Below are 16,438 nucleotides of genomic sequence, written 5' to 3' on the forward strand. Positions count from 1 at the left end.
ATTTTGCTGCAGAACACATTTTCCGCTTTAGCTGAAGATGACGACCATAATGTTGAAGCAATGAATGATCGTCTCACGGATATCATTACGGAGTGCGCTGTAGAAGTAGGCGGTACGATGGTTCGCCAGGATACCGAGAAGCTGTCGCAGGAGACAAGAAATTTGATTAGGAAACGGCAAAGCATGAGGATGTCTAATTCAATAGACAGAATAGAACTAGTAGAGCTGTCAACGTTAAAATAAGCGCAAAATAGCCGACATCAGGAAGTTTAACATGGAGAAAATCGAGTATGCTCTAAAGAGCAGAGGTAGCCTAAAAGCAGTGAAGAGAAAACTATGCATTGTAAAAACCATATGTATGGGATAAGGGACAAAGGCAATGTGATTAGCAATAAAGATAAGATAGTTGAAGTAGCCGAAGAGTTGTCTATACAGTAGCGATTGTTATCGGAATGTTACTGAGAGAGGCAGTAGAGCACAGCAATGGGACATCCCGCCAGTAACGAAGTGGGAAGGGAAGAAAGCCTTAGGAGCAATGCAAAAGGGCAAAGCGGCTGGTGAGGATCAGATAACAGGAGATCTGTTGAAAGATGGAGGAGAGATTGTGCTCGAAAAACTAGACACCCTGTATACGCAATGCCTTTCGACCTCAAGTGTACCTAGAGCTTGGAAAAACGCTAACATTATCTGAATTCATAAGAAAGGAGACGTCAAGGACGTGAAAAGTTAGACCAATCAGTTTATTGTCTGTTGCATACAAGGTATTTACTAAGGTAATCGCTATTAGGGTCAGGACAACCTTAGACTTCAATCAACTAAACGATCAGGCAGGCTTTCGGAAAGGATACTCGACAATAGACCATATTCATGCTATCAATGAGGTAATAGAGAAATGCGCAGAATATAACCAGCCCTTATATATAGCGTTCATTGTTTACGAGAAAGCATTCAACTCAGTACTAACCTTAGCAGTCATGCAGGCATTGCCGAATCAGAGTGTAGAAGAGTGTTATGCGAAAATATTGGAAGATATAACGATTGCACAGCTACCATTCTTCTCCATAAAATTCCAATGAGGAAAGGTGTCCGGCAGGGAGACACGATCTCGTCTATGCTATTCACTGCCTGTTTGCAGAAGATATTCCGGGGCCTGAAATGGGAACAGTTGGGGATAAGAGTAAAGGGAGAATACCTAAGCAATCTGCGATTCGCTGATGACATTGCTTCGCTAAGTCACTCAGGACATGAACTGCAAAGCATTATCAGTGAATTAGACAGGCAGAGCAGAACGGTGGGGCTAAAAATTAACACGCAGAAAACCAAAGTAATATTCAACAGTCTAACAAGAGAACAACAGTTCGGAATTGGTGGCGAGGTGGTGGAAGCAGTAAGAGGATATCTCTATTTAGGGCAGGTAGTGACATCTGATCTGGATCATGAGAGGGAAATAACGAAGATTAAGAATGGCAGGTTGCCTCAGATCATGAGTGGCAGTGTACCAATATCCCTCAAGAGAAAAGTATACAACAGCTGTATCTTACTGGTACTCACCAATCGGGCAGAAACGTGGAGGCTAAAAAAAGAGGGTTAAACTTAAGGACAACGCAGCGAGCTATGTAAAGAAAAATGACAGGTGTAACGTTAAGAGATCGGAAGCGGATGGAGTTGGTGCGAGAAGAAACGCTGGTTAATGAATCCTGGAAATCCTGGAGCGTGGAAGTGCGGCGTGCATAAACTCCGAAATGTTGAGAGTAATCGATAAGGTTGCTGTGAAATAAGGGGTTCGAAGCATGCAAGAACAGATTCTGAGCATTTATTTCCTCGTTTGTATAACAGAAGCCGGTTTCACTTTCCGTCACCAATTTGTTGGTGTTGATGGTTCTGTCGATGGACAACTGATCGTCACAGTCCGTGGTACTGCCCGTCGTCTTCCGCCACGGGCTGTACTTTCCGCCCCTTGCAATGGTGAATGCAACAGTGCACAATGATTAAAAGAACATTACTCGTGTGTCTTTCATTTATAACATGCTCAAACAGTAGTATCCAGCAAGGCGCGGACGTCATTATGTCTACAAGACACTCCTGTTATTCAGCCTTTAAATGATTGTACATGAATACTGTCGATTGGCAAAAAAAATGACATGTAGTGATTACACGAGAACGTATTCTCTCACGGTCAGAAATTAGACCATTTTCTTCGCGTATCACAAATAAACCATGCAGTTACGGGTATATTTTGTGGATATACACAAAAACATAGGATATGGAGAAAAAGCGAACCGCGTTTAGCGTTTGCGAACAGAAATAAAGTTCGAAACAGCTTCGAGAGGTGGAGCCACCGCCTGTGTAGTTGCTAGACGTAGATTCCCGCTAAATGCAGAGTAGATGTTTTAGTTTCGTTTCTGCGGTAGTGGTAAAACTATTTCCAGCGGATGTAGAGGAGCGACACGAAGTCGCCCCCGCTGATACACCATGCGGTAAGGGGTTAAGATTCCATCGCGAATGCATGCCAATACAGCGAAATCATTTTTGAATTGCATGCTGAGTCCTGAATTGAATTCGAATATGAATTAAGTGAAACAAATTGAATTCAATTGGAACATATCCATAGTACAGCTAAATCAATTACGAATTAAATTCAATTCGAATTATTTGAAATCAATTCAGACATATCCATAATACATCTGGATCAATTCCGAATTGATCACCGAACCTTGAATTGATTCGAATTGAAATCAATTCATAGTACAGCTGAATCAATTCGAATTATTTGAAATCAATTTGAACATATCCATAATACAGCTGAATCAATTCTGAATTGAATGTCGAACCTTGAATTGATTCGAATTGAAGTCAATTCTCACTACAGCTGAATCAATTGAATTCAATCGGTTAAATTACAATCAATTGAATGTAATTCAGAATTGACCGAGCTGTACTAAGAATGTAATTCAATTGATTTCAATTTCATTTAATTCGTTCAAATTGGATTCAATTCAAGGTTCGTCATTCAATTCAGAATTGATTCAGCGGATATGTCGAAATTTATTTTCAATTCGAGTTAATTCAAGGTTCGCCATTCAATTCAAAATTGATTCAGCTGTATAATGAATATGTCCAAATTCATTGGAATTCATCCAGCTGTATTATGAATGCGAACCTAGGGAAGGTGGACACAGACCAGCGCTTGTTTGTTTTACCTTGCTTGCGTCCCGTTCCTTCTAGCTGTGTAGACAAATTAAATCATGGTTTTCTGAATGAATGATTGGCAGAAACAAGCTATGGTGAAATTACATGAATCGTGCTATACTGATCAAGAGAAAAAAAACAAATGTCTAACTGAATCAAGAATATGTTCCTGCTCCAAAAGAAACACAGCGACAAGGAACGGTCAAATTGCATTATGAATCGTGTTGTAGTGAGACAAAGAAGCAAGACATGGTCGAACACAGTGTAAATCGCTTAGTGCTTCTCTTATCCTCTGTATTGTCGGTGTTCGGTTTGCTGTTCATATTTATTATCGAATAATCACATCTAAGGCCAATGCGTTGCTTTTATTGCATGGATCCATTACTAGCCTTTGGCTAAGGATCCAGACAGTGATGTTATATACTGTGCTGAAAAAATAGTAATAATAATAAAGAATTGAATTGATCCAAAGTGGCGAGAAAGAGTCAAAAGAAATCCAACTCGTGCGTTCCTGATTTAAGAGACAGAGAAACAAGAAGTGGTCAAACTGAATCGCGAATCGTGTGCTACTGATGCAAAAGAGAGATACAAGAAGTGGTGAAACTGAATCAAGAGCAATGTGTTACAGATCCAAGAGAAACACAAACAGGAAGTCGTCAAAGTGATCCGAAGAGTCAAGGAAGGCTGAAGTTGCATTATGAATCATGTTGTACTGACCCAAAGAGACAAAGAAAGAAGTGGTCAAACTAAATCAAGAAAAATGTGTTTCCGATCCAAGGGAGACAGTGGGACAAGAAGTAGTGAAACTGAGTATTGAAAGATGCGTCATTGATCCAAGAGAGACAGTGAAACAAGTGGGGAAATTACATCGGGTTATACTGACGTATATAGAGAAGAAATGAATTAGGAATCGTGTTGTACTGATCTAAAGACAATAAATAGTCAAATTCAATCAAGTATCGTGTGTCACTGATACTAGTGACAGAGAAACAAGTGGGCGAACTGATCCGAAGAGACAAGGAATGGTCAAATTGAATCAAAAATTCTGTTGTACTGAGACGAAGAGGCAAGAAATAGATCAGTACCACACGGTGTATGATTCATTTTGACTAAGAGAGAGAGAAACAAGAAGTGGTGAAACTGATCGAAAGAGGCAAGGAATGCTCGAATTGAATCCAGAGTCATGTGTTACCGATCCAAGAGAGGCAGAGGAACAAAAATTGGTACATTGGTAATCTTGTGTTACTGATCTAAGAGAGACCGGGGAAAAAAGTGGTGAAACTGATCATACGATGCAACAAATGGTCGAAGTGAATCAAGTATGATGTGTTACTGATGTAAGAGAAACACGGAAACAAGAAGTGGTCAAACTGAGTCACAATACGTTTGTTACTGATTCGAGAGAGACAGAGAATCAAGAATAATGTGTTACTGATCCAAGAGAAACAAAAAACAGTACCCCAGTTGGGCGAAATTTCCGGAGCCCTTCACTACGGCGTCCCTCATAGCCTGTGTTGCTTCGGGACGTTATACTCCAATAAACCAATCAACCAACTAAGAAGTGGTACGAATGGTACAAATTGAGTCAAGAATCATGTGTTATTGATTTAAGAGAAACAAGAAGTCGTCAAACTGATCTGAATAGTCAAGGAATGCTCAATTTGCATTATCAGTTGTGTTCTACTGATCCAGAGACAAAAAGAAAGAAGCGGTCAAACTCAAGAGCGACAAAGAAACAAGAAGGGGTCGAACTGCTCCAAAGAGGCAAGGAATGGTCAAATTGAAACACAAACAAAACGTGGTCAAACTGAATCAAGATCATGTGTTACTGATTCACAGAGACAAGGACTGGTCAAATTGAAACAGAGAAACAAGTAGCCAAACTGAAGAATCGTGTGTCACTGATCGAGGAGAGCTACAGAGAAACATGCAGTCGTGAAACTGATCTCAAGAGATGAAATGGTAGAAACTGAATCGCAAATAGAGACCAAGAGACTAGAAGTGGTAAAACTGAATCAGAGAGACAAGAAATGGTGAAACTGAGTCACAAAACTTGTGTTACTGGTCTAAGAGAGGCACAGAAACAAGAAGTGGTCAAACTGATTCCAGAATTGTGTGGTGCAGAGAAAAGAGCTCGAATTGAATCAAGAATCGTGTCACTGACCCAAAAAACAAGATGAGGTCGGATTGAATTATGAATCTCGAACTGAACCTCGAATCATGTGTTACTGATCCAAGAGAGGGAAAGAGAGAAGAAACGGTCAAAGTGAGTTATTAATCGTTTCTACTGATCCAAACAAAGAAACAAGAAATCATCAAAACGGATTATGAATTGTGCTGTACTAATCTAATGAGCAGGGTGTGCTGCTGGGCAAGTTGGTTTGACATCCTGAACATGCAGCGCTGGCAGACAAGGGACGGAGAGACGTCATACGAAGGGCGCTGAACTAGCAACTTTAATTTCGAAGGAGGGCGGCCCGCACGTTTTATACCGCACCCAAAACCCGTGATTGTAAGGCACAAGTCAAGGCAACTAACAATAAAACCAAAGAAAACAGGGTAAGCGTGCAGGCGTGTATTGGCTTTCATCGCATGCTTTTAGACTATCAATTATTCCCCCCATTTCAACCACCCTTTCACTTCATTCCCTTTATGGGCGTCTTCACACCGTCTTCTGAGATTTTAATGTCTTTCGTGTCGTTGCCTTTTGCATCTTCTCGTTTTGATCTTTCTACCTCTGTCATCACCTAGCTGCACAGGACTCCCGGCTCGTGTAATCTCCCTTTTTCACCAAGTGTTGTTATTATGTCTTTCCCCCTGCCGCCTTCACTGCCGATCTTTGCTGTTTATGTCCTCTGGCAGCTAGTCGACCAGAATGACTGAATCCTTCTTGGGTTTTTTGCTTCTGTACTGTGTGGGTGAATACGCGCCTGCGCACATACCCTGTTTTCTCTGGTTTTATAGTTAGTAGCCTTGACTTGCGCATGTGCCTTACAATCACTGGTTTGGGGTGTGGTATAAAACGTGCGGACGGCCCTCCTTGGAAATTAAAGTTGCTAGTTCAGCGCCCTGTGTGTGTCGTCTCTCCTTCGTCCCTCGTCTGCCAGCGCTGCATGTTCATGATCTAATGAGACCGTTAAACACTCTGCACTCTTCCGATATCGCGCAGTGCCCTTGTGTTAGTAGTAGTAGCAGTGGTTTTATGCATTGAATATGGAAGGAGAAAAATTTTTGCTACCCCAGCATCTGCTATCGCTGCTGGAAAGACCTGTGTTGGGGCAGCGGAAATATAGGAGAGCAGGCAACGTGCAGACGTGAAAAGAAAGAGGTGAGGGGAGAGAAAGGACAGGCCCTTGTGTTACTGCAAGTACCGTATTTCCGCTATCGTGACACCATACTGCTCTCCCTTCATGCAGCTTTCGGAGAGTACTGCAGGCACAGTGGTGACTCTACGACGACCGCTGTCCACGCTCCTCGTTGTCCTCGGCCTGGCACCGAGCTTTCGGCCCCTTGCATCCGTGATTGCCGTGCAGTGTTTGCGAGGGTAGACATTACATACGGTGGTTAAAACACTGAGCTCATTCCAGCAATAAACAAACACTTGCGAAGTCGACAGCACAGAACAACCCACAACATATACCACTTTTATTGTGCACGCCTATACTGACAGCACCCTTCCTGACCAATACTCCACACGCGTGGACAGTCATCACTATCTCGATCCCTGTATGTGGGGCATCTGGAATTATTTTCTAGGCCCTTATGCAGTGCATGTCGGATTGAAGCGTTCACGTGCGCTGAAGCATCCCACAGATGTCTGACTCGCGCTTATACTCCTTAAACATGCCAATACCAAGCAGTCCCGGTTCATCAGGAAGTTTGGGAACATCATCATCATCATCAGCCTGACTACACCCACTGCAGGGCAAAGCCCTCTACCATGTCTCTCCAGTTAACCCTGTCCTTTGCCAGTTGCGGCCACTGTATCCCCGCAAACTTCTTAATCTCATCCGCCCACCTAACTTTCTGGCGTTCCCTGCTACGTTTGAGTTCTCTTGGAATCCACTCCGTTACCCTTAAGGACCAGCGGTTATCTTGCTTTAGCATTACATGCCCTGCCCAAGCCCATTTCTTCCTCTTGATTTCAACTTAGATGTCATTAACCCGCGTTTGTTCCCTCACCCGCTCCGCCCTCTTCCGATATCTTAACGTTACACCTATCATTTTCCATTCCATAGCTAGCTGTGTTGTCCTTAACTTAAGCTGAACCCTCTTTGTTAACCTCCATGTTTCTGCCCCACAGGTGAGTACCGGTAAGATACTGCTGTTGTATACTTTCCTCTTGAGGGATATTAGCAAACTACCATTCATGATATGAGAGAACCTGCCATATGCGCTCCACCCCATTCTTATTCTTCTAGTTATTTCCCTCTCATGATCCGGATCTGCGGTCACTACCTGCCCTAAGTAGACATATTCTCTTACTACTTCCAGCACCTCTCTACCAACTGCGAACTGCTGTTCCTTTGCTAGGCTGTTGAACATTACTTTGGTTTTCTGCATGTTAATTCTTAGCCCCACCGTTCTGCTCTGCCTGTCTAACTGATTGATCATGCTTTGCAGTTCTTGTCCTGAGTGGCTTACCAAGGCAATGTCATCAGGGAATCGCAAATTACTCAGGTATTCTCCATTAACTCTTATCCCCAACTGTTCCCATTCCAGTCCCAGGAATATCTCCTGTAAGCAGGAAGTGAAAAGCATTGGCGAGATCGTGTCTCCCTGCCTGACACCTTTCCGTATTGGAATTTTATTGCTGAATTTATGAAGAACTATATTAGCTGTGCAATCGTTATAAATATCTTCCAATATTTTCACATAACACTCTTCCACACCCTGACTCCGCAATGCCTGCATGGCAGCTGAGGTTTCCACTGAGTCAGATGCTTTCTCGTAATCAATGAAGGCTATATATATATATAGGGGTTGGTTATATTCTGCGCATTTCTCTATCACCTGATTGATAGCGTGAATGTGGTCTATTGTCGAGAATCCTTTATGAAAACCTGCCTGATCATTTGGTTGACTGGCCCCGCCGCGGTGGCTCAGTGGTTACGGCGCTCGGCTGCTGACCCGAAAGACGCCGGTTCGATCCCGGCCGCGGCGGACGAATTTCGATGAAGGCAAAATTCTAGAGGCGCGTGTACTGTGCGATGTTAGTGCACGTTAAAAAACTCCAACTGACTGGTTTGCTGGAGAATGTTAAAGTGCTTAGAGAGGATATTGTCCACGCGTGGTATATTTGAGAACGAGGCTGGTTTGCCTGTCACCCTGCTGCAATTGTTGGGAAGCCATCGAGCTCAGAGCATATCCATCGGTATAATAAGCCTGCGAGTAATGCATGCTCGTAAAATCCAGATACTGCGGGTTTTCTGCATTGTAACGTACAAAAAGTTCGAACACATTGTGGGTGAGCGATTCGGATGGGTGAATCTTGTAATTTCTTGTCAGTAGGCTAGCTTATCATGGGGCCAGATCAGAAATATATCGTCGATAAAGGTTTCGAGTGCCGTCAAGAATATAGACGTGGGCAGGTGCCACCTTGGTTCCCATCGCCTTACCGTTCACCTGACAAAAGTGACTTCCCTCAAATTCGAAGTGGTTGCAATGCTAAGTGTTTGGCGTTCTTCGGATAAGAGGTTATGGACTGCTTTTGACTTTGAATACGATGATAGAATATCCTACTGAACGCCAGTGATGCACAGTCTTTGTCAAATGTAACCAGGCTCCATGGTTTGCTTCTCATTCATATAACAGAGCTCTCACGGCTTCCCTAAAGATCGAAAACATCAAACATTTACGTAGGTAAATGTTTACGTCTGTGTTTGTTTGGGGTCCATGATTTGCCGGGAGATCTTGGTATGTTCAGTCCGCAGTTCGTTTCGCGGTTTTGAAAATATTCACGTAGGCTTAAGTTCCCTGCGAACTTATCGAGATCCTCGTATAATTGAAACCGACTGCATTTCATCCGTCGTAGCGCAGACGTTTAGACCCGTAGCGAGTAACTCTCATTCCGAAGAAGTGAGTGGCAGCCCGGATACGTTCACTGCGTTATCAGCTGTAATGAAAGAGTCGCTCGTAATAGGCGCACATTTTTTCTTGTAGGAGGCAGGGAACGGGGCACTGTTGCGACGCCAGCCCACCTGGGTTTCCTAAGTTTATCTATGTCTGCTTTTTTTTTGTCTTTCGTACTTCGAATTCCTTTTGCTTAATTACTTCTGTCGCCGTGAGTGCCAGTTGGCGACAGGTACACTGTTCTGTACGCTCCAATTCGATAGTTTCTTGCTGACTGTGCCGTATAAGTAGGTCTCCAATGAATACTGAACAGTTGCGTAGAATACCTCTCTACTCAGACCCGTCGTCAGCATTAAGAGTGGTCATCGCCGGGGTTAGCTGCAACCGTAAACCGTTTGGTACGTTTCCCTCTCATCATCGCTCATTCTGGTGTTCGGAGGTGTGGCCGCTATTCTTACAGATTGTGAAGGTCACCTAGGACGTTACACAGTTTTTAAGAATAAGCTTTTTTGAGTTGGAGAAGCGCTTGAACTCGACAGCACCTCGTGTCAGTAATAATTGGAGGTTGCGTAAAAAAAAATCGTGTCATGCCAGCCGTTTGCCGTGGAATGTTCCGGACTGTGTCCGGTTCAGCGTTTCGTGCAGCATAAACTCACTATTATTACTATTAGTAATTGATCGATTAAGTAGTGAGAAAATGTATTGAAAGGTGAAAAACTGCTCAGAATGGAAAGCCTAACCATATATACGCTATCGCGCCACTTTCAAGGTGGAGCTCAAGTGTCCTCTGCAATTTTTTATTCGCCATAGCAGTTAGCGGTGTAGCGGCTTTTATCTTTCAGTATCAAACGGCACGCTGCTGCAGGTACCGTAGAAGTCCGCGATAGCAACCAAACACTGACAAGAAATCCGAAAGGCACCACGAACACTTTTTTTTTTACTGGACGTTTTGTTTATCATGAACGTTCATGAAACAAAACGTCCAGTAAAAAAAAAAAGAGCGTGTGTACGTGGTGTCTCTCGGACGTCTCGTCGGTGTGTGGTTGCTGCGGACTTCTGCGGTGCCTGCAGCAGCGTGCGCACTCCTCCCGCGAAGTCGGAACGACAAGAAAGAAAAAGAAACTTCCTCCCCGGGGAGCACCTCCGCAGGAGCAACGGGCATCCGCCCGCTGGATGCCCGGGGGACAGCGAGAAGAAGAGCTGTGCTTAAAAGCACAGATCCTCCCCTTGTCCTCCACACACGGCGGCCGAGCTGTGACGCTGGTGGGATCACCAGGCACCGTTTTTTGTTTTTTTTTTACAGCGATCCGCTGTGCCGGCGCTGGGAATCGAACCAACGTCGGTGGGGATATTCGCCCAAGCATTGCCAACTGGCGCGCTAACCACTCGGCTACCGTGCGGCTCTGGTTTTTGAAGGCGTCCGCGAGTGCTGATAGAAGGGAAGCGAAGCAGACCGAAACTGAGCATGCGCGGGGGACGCGGTTATCTCGCGATCGGGTGTGGCAGCAGAAACGTGCTACGCGCCGACCGTGGAGCGGCCGCATCAGCGCGGACGTGCGATAGCGCGCGGAGCACCAGCCCCGTCATGGTATTTCGTCCGTGCAGATGTAAGAGAGTAGGGAATGCGAAAGCCACAACTTGAAACTCGATCGATGCTATTCAAGCGCTGATGGCACCAACATGGCACGAAGTACGTTGAACATAAAACCGCCGATAAATATTCGCGCAGGTTTCATCATCGCTGTACACATTCCCTCAAAGCGTTGAACCCGGTCAAAAAAAACAATTGGAACCAATGGGTTCCAATTGGACGAGTTCAGTTTCCAATTGGTTCCAATTGGAATGGTGTTCCAATTGGATGGTCCAAATGGACTGTCCAATTGGACCATTTGGGTTTCCAATTGGTTCCAACTGGAATGGTGTTCCAGTTGGACTATCCAATTGGTGAGCCCAATTGGTCTTCCCCATTGCATGCAATTGGTCCGCCCAACTGCACGCAATTTATCTAATGAATGTTTGCATGTTTGACGAAAAAGGTAGAACTAATATGGTACTTACAATAAGAGCTATCAGCAGCTTAGCCTAATAAATTGTACTCATCACCTACACCACCACTGGAGCTGAAATTAAATTAACTGCGCTCAGTGGGCAAGCGTCACTGGCCCCAGCATGAGAGCCTAAAAAAATTGGGTATATAAGTTGGAGCAGAAGTGTGTTCTCTGGATGTACATATTGAGCTAATGTATGCTACTAGTGCCTGAATGTGCAGTGTTGCTTGTGTATGATGCATGTGTGTCTGTTGAGATTGAATTCCATAAAAGCATGTTAATTTCAATTCCGTAGAAAAATGTTGATTGGCACTAGGCAGAGTGTCTTCCTGCAGTCCTCATAAATGAGTTTTTGTTTTTGCACATTACAGTGTGTTAAGTTGTAGAAATATTTATCCAAGATCCTAGAGCATATTATTCAAACATTTAGCTACCTTTCTCAATGAACGTAACATATTTTGTGAATATTTTCTGGGTGAAATAACTGCCTGGCCTAATGGGTCCAATTGGGAAGTCCAATTGGAAGCAATGGGAATGTCCATTTAGCTCCAATTGGAATGTCCAATTGGTTCCAATGGTTTTTTTTTGACTGGGAAGCACTGTGTGCGTATTTGGGTACTGTTTGATAAATACGATACAGATTTCTGGCCCTTGAAGCCGGACCGAAGGGGAAAAACTATCGGGAGCAATGAACGCTCAGACGGAATCGTGTTGCACGCACACAAAGAGACAATGAAACAGGAAATCGGCAAATTGATCAAAAGAGACCAGTTACACTGTCTAGTGTCTGAATTGGACGATGAACAGTGTATACTGAACACATCACACTGTCTAGTGTCTGCAATGGACGGTGGACGGTGTATACTGATCGAAAGAGACCAGTTACACTGAATATATGAAACCAAGCACACTGCCTAATGTCTGCAATGGTAAATGAAGAATCTATACTGAATACCTGAAACCCAGCGCACTGTCTAGTGTCTGAAATGGAAAATGAAGAGTGTATCCTAAATACATCAAACCCATTACACTGTCTAGTGGCTGAATTGGAAAATGAAGAGTGTATACTGATCGAAAGAGACCAGTTAGACTGTCTAGTGCCTGAATTGGAAAGTGAAGAATGTATCCTAAATACATGAAACCCATTACACTGTCTAGAGTCTGAATTGGAAAATGAACAGTGTACACTGATCGAAAGAGACCAGTTGTTACACTGTCTAGTGTCTGAAATGGTAAATGAGCGTATCCTAAATACATGAAACCCACCGCACTGTCTAGTGTCTGAAATCGAAAATGAAGAGTGTATCCTAAATACATCAAACCCATTACACAGTCTGGTGTCTGAAATGGTGAATGAAGAGTGTATCCTAAATACATGACAGCCATCACACTGTCTAGTGTCTGAAATGGTGAATGAAGAGTGTATCCTAAATACATGACACCCAGCGCACTGTCTAGTGTCTGAATTGGAAAATAAACAGTGTGCACTGATCGAAAGAGCCCAGTTACACAGTCTGCTGTCTGAAATGGTGAATGAAGAGTGTATCCTAAATACATGACACCCAGAACCCTGTCTAGTGTCTGAAATGGTGAATGAAGAGTGTATCCTAAATACATGACACCCAGAACCCTGTCTAGTGTCTGAAATGGTGAATGAAGAGGGTATCCTAAATACATGACACCCATCACACTGTCTGGTGTCTGAAATGGTGAATGAAGAGTGTATCCTAAATACATGACACCCATCACACTGTCTGGTGTCTGAAATGGTGAATGAAGAGTGTATCCTAAATACATGAAACCCATCACACTGTCTAATGTCTGAAATGGTGAATGAAGAGTGTATCTTAAATACATGACACCCATCACACTGTCTAGTGACTGAAATGGTGAATGAAGAGTGTATCCTAAATACATGACACCCAGAACACTGTCTAGTGTCTGAAATGGTGAATGAAGAGTGGATCCTAAATACATGACACCCATCACACTGTCTAATGTCTGAAATGGTGAATGAAGAGTGTATCCTAAATACATGACACCCAGAACCCTGTCTAGTGTCTGAAATGGTGAATGAAGAGTGGATCCTAAATACATGACACCCATCACACTGTCTAATGTCTGAAATGGTGAATGAAGAGTGTATCCTAAATACATGACACCCAGCGCACTGTCTAGTGTCAGAATTGGAAAATAAACAGTGTGCACTGATCGAAAGAGATCAGTTACACAGTCTGGTGTCTGAAATGGTGAATGAAGAGTGTATCCTAAATACATGACACCCAGAACCCTGTCTAGTGTCTGAAATGGTGAATGAAGAGTGTATCCTAAATACATGACACCCATCACACTGTCTAGTGTCTGAATTGGAAAATAAACAGTGTGCACTGATCGAAAGAGACCAGTTCCACAGTCTGGTGTCTGAAATGGTGAATGAAGAGTGTATCCTAAATACATGACACCCATCACCCTGTCTAGTGCCTGAATTGGAAAATAACAGTGTGCACTGACCGAAAGAAACTAGTTACACAGTCTGGTGTCTGAAATGGTGAATGATGAGTGTATCCTAAATACATGACACCCAGAACCCTGTCTAGTGTCTGAAATGGTGAATGAAGAGTGTATCCTAAATACATGACACCCAGAACCCTGTCTAGTGTCTGAAATGGTGAATGAAGAGTGTATCCTAAATACATGACACCCAGAACCCTGTCTAGTGTCTGAAATGGTGAATGAAGAGTGTATCCTCAATACATGACACCCATCACACTGTCTAGTGTCTTAAATGGTGAATGAAGAGTGTATCCTACATACATGACACCCAGAACCCTGTCTAGTGTCTGAAATGGTGAATGAAGAGTGTATCCTAAATACATGACACCCAGCACCCTGTCTAGTGTCTGAATTGGAAAATAAACAGTGTGCACTGATCGAAAGAGACCAGTTACAGTCTGGTGTCTGAAATGGTGAATGAAGAGTGTATCCTGAATACATGACACCCAGAACCCTGTCTACTGTCTGAAATGGTGAATGAAGAGTGTATCCTAAATACATGACACCCAGAACCCTGTCTAGTGTCTGAAATGGAGAATGAAGAGTGTATCCTAAATACATGACACCCATCGCACTGTCTAGTGTCTGAAATGGTGAATGAAGAGTGTATCCTAAATACATGACACCCAGCACCCTGTCTAGTGTCTGAATTGGAAAATAAACAGTGTGCACTGATCGAAAGAGACCAGTTACACAGTCTGGTGTCTGAAATGGTGAATGAAGAGTGTATCCTAAATACATGACACCCAGCACCCTGTCTAGTGTCTGAAATGGAAAATAAACAGTGTGCACTGATCGAAAGAGACCAGTTACACAGTCTGGTGTCTGAAATGGTGAATGAAGAGTGGATCCTAAATACATGACACCCATCACACTGTCTAATGTCTGAAATGGTGAATGAAGAGTGTATCCTAAATACATGACACCCAGCGCACTGTCTAGTGTCTGAATTGGAAAATAAACAGTGTGCACTGATCGAAAGAGATCAGTTACACAGTCTGGTGTCTGAAATGGTGAATGAAGAGTGTATCCTAAATACATGACACCCAGAACCCTGTCTAGTGTCTGAAATGGTGAATGAAGAGTGTATCCTAAATACATGACACCCATCACACTGTCTAGTGTCTGAATTGGAAAATAAACAGTGTGCACTGATCGAAAGAGACCAGTTCCACAGTCTGGTGTCTGAAATGGTGAATGAAGAGTGTATCCTAAATACATGACACCCATCACCCTGTCTAGTGCCTGAATTGGAAAATAAACAGTGTGCACTGACCGAAAGAAACTAGTTACACAGTCTGGTGTCTGAAATGGTGAATGATGAGTGTATCCTAAATACATGACACCCAGAACCCTGTCTAGTGTCTGAAATGGTGAATGAAGAGTGTATCCTAAATACATGACACCCAGAACCCTGTCTAGTGTCTGAAATGGTGAATGAAGAGTGTATCCTAAATACATGACACCCAGAACCCTGTCTAGTGTCTGAAATGGTGAATGAAGAGTGTATCCTCAATACATGACACCCATCACACTGTCTAGTGTCTTAAATGGTGAATGAAGAGTGTATCCTACATACATGACACCCAGAACCCTGTCTAGTGTCTGAAATGGTGAATGAAGAGTGTATCCTAAATACATGACACCCAGCACCCTGTCTAGTGTCTGAATTGGAAAATAAACAGTGTGCACTGATCGAAAGAGACCAGTTACAGTCTGGTGTCTGAAATGGTGAATGAAGAGTGTATCCTGAATACATGACACCCAGAACCCTGTCTACTGTCTGAAATGGTGAATGAAGAGTGTATCCTAAATACATGACACCCAGAACCCTGTCTAGTGTCTGAAATGGAGAATGAAGAGTGTATCCTAAATACATGACACCCATCGCACTGTCTAGTGTCTGAAATGGTGAATGAAGAGTGTATCCTAAATACATGACACCCAGCACCCTGTCTAGTGTCTGAATTGGAAAATAAACAGTGTGCACTGATCGAAAGAGACCAGTTACACAGTCTGGTGTCTGAAATGGTGAATGAAGAGTGTATCCTAAATACATGACACCCAGCACCCTGTCTAGTGTCTGAAATGGAAAATAAACAGTGTGCACTGATCGAAAGAGACCAGTTACACAGTCTGGTGTCTGAAATGGTGAATGAAGAGTGTATCCTAAATACATGACACCCAGCACCCTGTCTAGTGTCTGAAATGGAAAATAAACAGTGTGCACTGATCGAAAGAGACCAGTTACACAGTCTGGTGTCTGAAATGGTGAATGAAGAGTGTATCCTAAATACATGACACCCAGCACCCTGTCTAGTGTCTGAAATGGAAAATAAACAGTGTGCACTGATCGAAAGAGACCAGTTACACAGTCTGGTGTCTGAAATGGTGAATGAAGAGTATCCTAAATACATGACACCCAGAGCCCTGTCTAGTGTCTGAAATGGAAAATGAACAGTGTATACTGAACACATCAAACACATCCCAATGTATAGTGTCTGAATTGGAAAATAAACAGTGTGCACTGATCGAAAGAGACCAGTTACACAGTCTGGTGTCTAAAATGGTGAATG

General features: G+C 43.3%; 1 protein-coding gene across 3 annotated transcripts in view; it reads right to left on the reverse strand.

The window, feature by feature from the left end:
• Positions 1 to 1,797: 1,797 nt before the first annotated feature.
• The window catches only part of LOC149365589 (uncharacterized), a 131,127-nt gene continuing 116,486 nt past the window's right edge, over positions 1,798 to 16,438 (reverse strand). For 2 of the 3 annotated variants that reach the window (XR_016292486.1, XM_089586855.1), the window contains one exon: positions 1,798 to 1,956. Coding sequence is in view for 2 of the 3 variants with exons in the window: in XM_089586855.1 (XP_089442981.1) it covers positions 1,903 to 1,956 (54 nt within the window). In the remaining variant the exon portion in view is untranslated. Of the gene's footprint in view, positions 1,957 to 6,532; positions 6,699 to 16,438 lie in introns of those variants that run through there. The other variant, XM_089586753.1, reaches the window with a different exon arrangement.

Source organism: Amblyomma mixtum, chromosome 1, assembly GCF_055824585.1.
Source record: "Amblyomma mixtum isolate Tamu chromosome 1, ASM5582458v1, whole genome shotgun sequence".
Lineage (NCBI taxonomy): Eukaryota > Metazoa > Arthropoda > Arachnida > Ixodida > Ixodidae > Amblyomma > Amblyomma mixtum.